At 50.7% G+C, this 6,245-nt stretch overlaps 1 protein-coding gene across 3 annotated transcripts; it reads right to left on the bottom strand.

Annotated features, from left to right (window-relative positions):
* Nucleotides 1-206: 206 nt before the first annotated feature.
* On the bottom strand, nucleotides 207-5,383 carry LOC134479890 (uncharacterized). 3 transcript variants are annotated; one of them, XM_087559758.1, is made up of 4 exons: nucleotides 5,159-5,383; nucleotides 3,716-3,872; nucleotides 1,066-2,934; nucleotides 207-720 (listed from the first exon to the last, which is right to left on the bottom strand). In XM_087559758.1, exons 3-4 carry the CDS (start codon nucleotides 1,878-1,880, stop codon nucleotides 546-548), a joined length of 990 nt encoding a protein of 329 aa, XP_087415884.1. In that variant the 5' UTR covers nucleotides 1,881-2,934; nucleotides 3,716-3,872; nucleotides 5,159-5,383; the 3' UTR covers nucleotides 207-545. The 3 variants fall into 3 exon arrangements, with proteins under 3 accessions (XP_087415884.1, XP_087415883.1, XP_087415882.1); XM_087559757.1 differs by lacking the exon at nucleotides 5,159-5,383 and having other exon boundaries at nucleotides 3,716-4,576; XM_087559756.1 differs by lacking the exon at nucleotides 5,159-5,383 and having other exon boundaries at nucleotides 1,066-4,576.
* Nucleotides 5,384-6,245: the final 862 nt, after the last annotated feature.

The raw sequence follows: 6,245 nt of genomic DNA, 5'->3' as shown, positions 1-6,245 counted from the left end.
TTGGAACATAACGACTGACTCGGCCCCCCACCAGGGTGTGGGACCTCTCCCGGGGCTTTTTTTTTTATTATCAGGTGCTCAACCGAAGTCGTCCTGTTGCCAGGCCTTCAACCAAACACATCCTGCTTGGCAGCCGCTGTGTACTCAGTGTTCTAACCTTTCCCTGAACCAGTCATCTTAAGTACAGCCTTGCAAAATGGCGTTACTGCTGTTAAGCTGGGGTCTTTCATTCCCCCATTTTTTTTTTTTTTTTTTTTGCTAACTTTGAGTGAAATCTTTCACTCGACTTGGTCAAGAAATTTCTGTCTGGTGGGGGCTTATTTCCCCACTGACTCTAGGCCACAAAAGGGCTAGGAGGAGCCACGTAGGAGTTTTAACTTTAAGGGGTTTGGAGTGTGCTGAACTCTCTATGTCTGGGGTGTAGTGTTGTGATTAGTCAATTCCTCAGACCGGACTGTCTTGATGTGTGGTGTGTGGATCTAAGCCGAGACTCCGTCTACCTTTAGGGCGGTCGGGGTAGTCAGGAGGACGGTGTAGGGTCCTTTTCACCGTGGCTCGAGATTCTTGGTCTGGTGTCTGTGCACCCACACGGTGTCTCTAATCTGGAACGGGTGTGGCACCACCGGATGTTCAAGCTTGTCCTGGTAAGCAGCGGCCAAAGGTCTCCAGACGTCTCTCTGTACAATCTGTAGGGCCTGTAAATGGGCCCTCAGAGAAGGGCTGTCAGCAAAATCAGCAATGTTTGAATCAAAGAAATGGACAAATGGGGGTGGTGCTCCATACATTATTTCAAAAGGAGTTAGACCATGGGGGCCCAGGGTATTCCGGGCCCGATATAGAACTAGGGGAAGGAGGGCCACCCAATCCTTTGAGCCAGTTGCAAGCGTAAGTTTGGATAAAGTCTCCTTAATTGTTCTATTCATGCGTTCTACCTGACCTGAACTCTGGGGTCTATAGGCACAATGTAATTTCCAATCAATCCCCAGCAATTTGGCCACCAACTGACTTACTTGGGAGATGAAAGCGGGCCCGTTGTCCGACCCCAACGCTTGAGGCATGTCATACCTGGGAAAGATTTCCTCGAGGAGCTTCTTGGTGACCATTTTTGTAGTCTCGTGCTTTGTGGGGAAGGCTTCGACCCATCTTGAGAAGGTGTCTACAAACACTAGGAGATACTTGTATCCATATATACCTGGTTTAATTTCAGTAAAATCAATTTCCCAATGGATGTCGGGACGGTGTCCCCTAGGACGAACTCCTTGTCCAATCCTGGTCCTTCCCGGGTTAACCTGAGCGCACGCTTTGTAACTCTCAGTCACCTTTTGTATCGCTTTGTCCCAATTCAAAAAAAAACACAGATTTATCTCTTCAAGAAATTTCTGTCTGGTCATCTTCTTAAACCCCAAATGGGTTAATTTATGTAAAAAGGAGATCAATTTAAAAGTCATTTTTATTGGCATAACTGTCTTTCCTTTGTAGACCCACTGTTTTAGTTGAGGGTGGTAGATGGCCCCCATTTTTAGGAGCTCTATGTCCTCATGGGCATAAACCCAACTAGTTTGTCCCACTGGTGGGGGCGTGGGTTGGTCTGGGCTATTTAAGGGCAAGATTTGTTTGCTCATGGCCGCTTCTCGAGCCGTGGCATCGGCCAGCCGGTTTCCTCGTGCCTCTGGGTTGTGTCCTTTCTGGTGTCCTGGACAATGTATAATACTCAGTCTTTTGGGCAAGAATAGGGCTTCTAAGAGGGCCAGAATTTTAGCCATATCTTTACCCTCAGATGTGAGCAGCCCCCGCCTCCGGTAGATCTCCCCGTGGATGTGTGCCGTGGCAAAGGCATAACGGCTGTCTGTATATATATTTAGCCTCTTACCTTTTGCCATCTTGAGCGCCTGAGTCAAGGCGATGAGTTCAGCCCGTTGTGCGGAGGTACCAGCAGGCAGGGCTTTCGCCCAAATCACTTTGTCCTCCGTAGTGACCGCAGCTCCAGCCTTTTGTTCTCCCTCTGCCAAGAAGCTGCTGCCATCTGTGTACCATGTGTGGTCAGCATTCTGAAGAGGCTGGTCCGATAGGTCCGGCCTGGTTCTATGTACTTCTGCGAGGATTTGTAGTCAGTCATGCTGTTCTGTCTCCTCTGGTAGAGGAAGCAAGGTGGCAGGATTGAGGGCGACTACGGGCCCAAACTGAACCCGTTCTGCATCCAGTAACAAGGCTTGGTAGTGGGTCATGTGGGAATTAGAGAGCCAGCGGTCTGGGGGCTGTTTTACCAAGGCCTCCACTGCGTGGGGTGTTAGGATGGTGAGTGGCTGTCCCAAAGTCAATTTTCCAGCATCCTTGATCAGGACAACAATAGCAGCCACCATCCTTAGGCACGGTGGCCAGCCGGAGGCCACAGGGTCCAATTTCTTAGACAGGTAGGCCACAGGGCGTTTTCAGGGTCCCAACCTTTGTGTTAGGACCCCTTTAGCATACCCGTTTCTCATCAATGAACAGTTACTGAGCAAATTGTAAGGGTTTGGAACAGTCAGATGAATATCTTCTATCCTCTTGTTGACCTTTCTCAAGTCTTGTACTGGCCTATAATCTCCAGTGCCGGGTTTCTTAACAGGCAAAAGAGGCGTATTCTAAGGCGACCGGCAGGGGACTAGGATGCCTTGATCCAGAAGCCTCATAATGTGAGGCCTTATACCTTGATAAGCTTCATGTGACAGGGGGTATTGTTTTATGGAGACTGGAGTTGTAATTAAGGGGGGCTGTTGGAGCGCCAACCCCATCCCACCAGTCTCTGTCCAAGCCAGTGTCCTGTCCCGGTTCATAGGGTTAGAACTTGAAGGGGAGTTCCGTGGGGGCCAGTTATTTGGGTCCCTCCTTCCTCAAAATGAATTTGTGCTTTTAGTTTGGTGAGCAGGTCACGGCCCAGCAGAGGGTACAGGCAGTCTGGAACATGTAAGAAGGAATGGGTCACCTTACCCGTAGCCAGCTGAACCCGGCGGTCCGTAGTCCATCGGTATTGTTTCTCACCAGTAGCTCCTTGTACCCAGGCCGTCCGGTCGCTGAGTTGTCCTGAAGCTTGGGTGAGGGCTGAATGCTGGGCTCCTGTGTCTACCAGGAAAGTAACCGGCTGCCCCCCAACTTAAGCGTTACCCTGGGCTCGGGGGGGGGGGCTCCTGGCCCTGACCTCCCTAATCTTTATCTAGAGCCAAGAGGGAGGTTCGTGGTCGAGGCTTTCGGGGTCCGCCAGGCTTCTTGGGGCACTCTCTGGCCCAGTGCCCTTTCTCTTTGTAATAGGCACATTGATCTTTATCCAGCTTCAGCCCCTTTCGAGCTCCCCCGCTATCTCCCTTCCTTTTTGGCCCTGAACTACGGCGGCCAAGATTCGACTCAATTCTTAGTTTCTTATTAAAAATCTTTTTAGCTTCTTTAAGTAAATCCTGTAATGTATAGCCCTGCAAATTTTCTAACCTCTGTAACTTAGTCCTGATATCTGGAGCAGCCTGCCAGATGAAGGACATAGAGACACTCGTCATTTGTCCTGGGTCATCTGGGTCATAGGGAGTGTACATACGGTAGGCCTCCTTAAGTCTCTCTAGAAAGGCGGAGGGAGTTTCCCCTGCTTCTTGTAATACCTGTTTTACCTGAGCCAAATTAGTAGGGCGTCATATAGCCCCTCGGAGACCCGCTAGAAGCGTCTGGCGATAAAGGCGTAGGTGTCCCTTACCTTCAGCTGTATTAAAATCCCAGTTTGGTCCTCAGGCAGCTGGGTGGGACGCCCATCATCTCCCAGAACATGCTTTCTGGCCTCTAGGAACACTCTTTGTTTTTTTTTCTGAGTTTAAGAGAGCCTGTAAGAGCTGTTGGCAGTCATCCCAAGTAGGCTGGTGGGTAAGTAAAACAGATTCTATTAGGTCGGTGAGTGCCACCGGATCTTTGGAGAAAGAAGGGTTGTGTTGTTTCCAATTGTAAATGTCAGCTGCTGAAAACGGCCAGTATTGGGTCTGGCCACCGGTTCCCTGTCTAAGGGGGAAAGCCTGGGAGGTTGAATCTGGCATCACCTCGCGCTTATTGCGCAATCTCCCTGCGACAGGGGAGAAACCCTTATCAGACTGTGGCCCGGCAACTGATCTGGCCGGCGGCTCTGCCTCCTCCGTTTTAGCTGGGCCTGTCAGAGAGAAGATCTATGAGAGGGGAGTTTGGGTCTGCCGGGAGGACAGGTTTCTTAGAAGGCTCTGATTTCACAAAGGTAGAGAGAGGAAGACGTGGCCGGCAGACCGGGCGGGGCCGAGGGGACAGGCTGGGGGTTGAGGGGAGGCCAATTCGGGTCCACGAAGGGTTCCGCCCGGGGGGGGATTAAGGCGAGACTCTCTCAAGTGATAATATAAGAAACCTGGTCAGGATGTCCGTGGACGACCCAATCTTTAACCTGTAAAATAATGATCTTATTAAATGTGCCATTCACTGGCCATCCCGCTCCGAGTCTGTCATTTTCCTTTTTTAACCTCGACGGACTGGTTGTGTGCCCGGTCGTGGACGTCTTTCTAATGATCAAGAGTGAGACTTAGGGGCATTGTTAGGGACTGTCCCATGTTAGTTCTAAGGAAGATTAGAACACAGAGAAAACAAACAACACCAACAGTCAAACAAACAACAGACAGGCGTGCTGCACGGCTTTGGTACCAAACTGAAAGCAAAAAGTCAGATGGAGGTGGCAAAGGTCCGGGGCCCTCTGAAAGCCAAAAATACAGACAGAGGTGCTGTTAGTCTGGATCTTTCTCCTCCCAGATTGGGCCCCGAAAAGTCGGGCCCCTAACACCCTTGGGACGTCTTCCAGGGCTGCGGGGCGAGAAGTCCGAGCTCGTCAGCTCCTTCTTCGTCCCGCCCAAATTCCAAACAACCTGGCTGAGCGCTCACAGAACCTGGCTGAGCACTCACAGAACAGACCTGGCTGAGCACTCACAGAACAGACCTGGCTGAGCACTCACAGAATAGACCTGGCTGAGCGCTCACAGAACAGACCTGGCTGAGCGCTCACAGAACCTGGCTGAGCGCTCACAGAACAGACCTGGCTGAGCGCTCACAGAACCTGGCTGAGCGCTCACAGAACAGACAGAATAAGGCAGAACGAGACAAAATCAGACAGACAGACAGACGCCGGCCGGCTTACCTCCCAGTGGGTGGTCGGTGGTCCCTGGGTGGAGGATCTCCTTTCCCGGCCAACGCACCAAATGAAAAGCTCTCAGGGAGAACTTTCCCTCGGGATGGAGATCCTCCAACTCCAAAGACCAGACCGAGACACCACAGGATGCAATCAGCAAGAGGATTTGGTTTATTGTCGGGATACACAGGCACAGGCACCTGCGGGCGCTTCAGTCACTCGGGGGACTGGCGCGCCCCACGGAACCAAGGATGGGCTTTTATAGGATTTTGGGGAGCAGAAGCAAGCATACAGAAGCAGATGCATGGTTACAGGGATATAATTGGTGGATTCTAATATGGCAAGGGTTTAGCCCGGGGGCAAGTTTCCTAGCTACCTTCCTGAAACATAACGACTGACTCGGCCCCCCCAAGGGTTCAGCCCGGGGGCAAGTTTCTTAGCTACCTTCTTGGAACATAACGACTGACTCGGCCCCCCACCAGGGTGTGGGACCTCTCCCGGGGCTTTTTTTTTTTTATTATCAGGTGCTCAACCGAAGTCGTCCTGTTGCCAGGCCTTCAACCAAACACATCCTGCTTGGCAGCCGCTGTGTACTCAGTGTTCTAACCTTTCCCTGAACCAGTCATCTTAAGTACAGCCTTGCAAAATGGCGTTACTGCTGTTAAGCTGGGGTCTTTCAGTAACAGAAGCATAAAATATGAATCTGCTCAACAGGGACCTTGAGTAAGAGCTATTCCTTGCCACTACCACTCAATTCTTTATATGATGGAACCGAGCAACTTTTGCAAATTAAGTCTTGGGAGTGATGTCTATGAACATTTTCTGGGAAATGCTTTTTCCAAATGGCTTAGGTGCTGATAGGTGTGTGTAGTGAAAACCATCTGTTCTTCAACCAGGAAACAACACAGAAGGTTCCCCACCGCTCTACAGTATACTGGCTATATCCCAGACCATCTGTAAGTATATATTTATGTTTGTGCGTGTGTATAGACTAACACAGGCGTCCTTAGACAACTCTTTTTTTTTTTTTCTTTTTTTGGGAGCTGGGGACCGAACCCAGGGCCTTGCGCTTGCTAGGCAAGCGCTCTACCACTGA

The sequence above is a fragment of the Rattus norvegicus genome, chromosome 7 (genome assembly GCF_021556685.1).
Source record: "Rattus norvegicus strain SHRSP/BbbUtx chromosome 7, alternate assembly SHRSP_T2T, whole genome shotgun sequence".
NCBI classification, from domain to species: Eukaryota; Metazoa; Chordata; class Mammalia; order Rodentia; family Muridae; genus Rattus; species Rattus norvegicus.
This window is presented reverse-complemented; position numbering and strand designations above follow the sequence as displayed.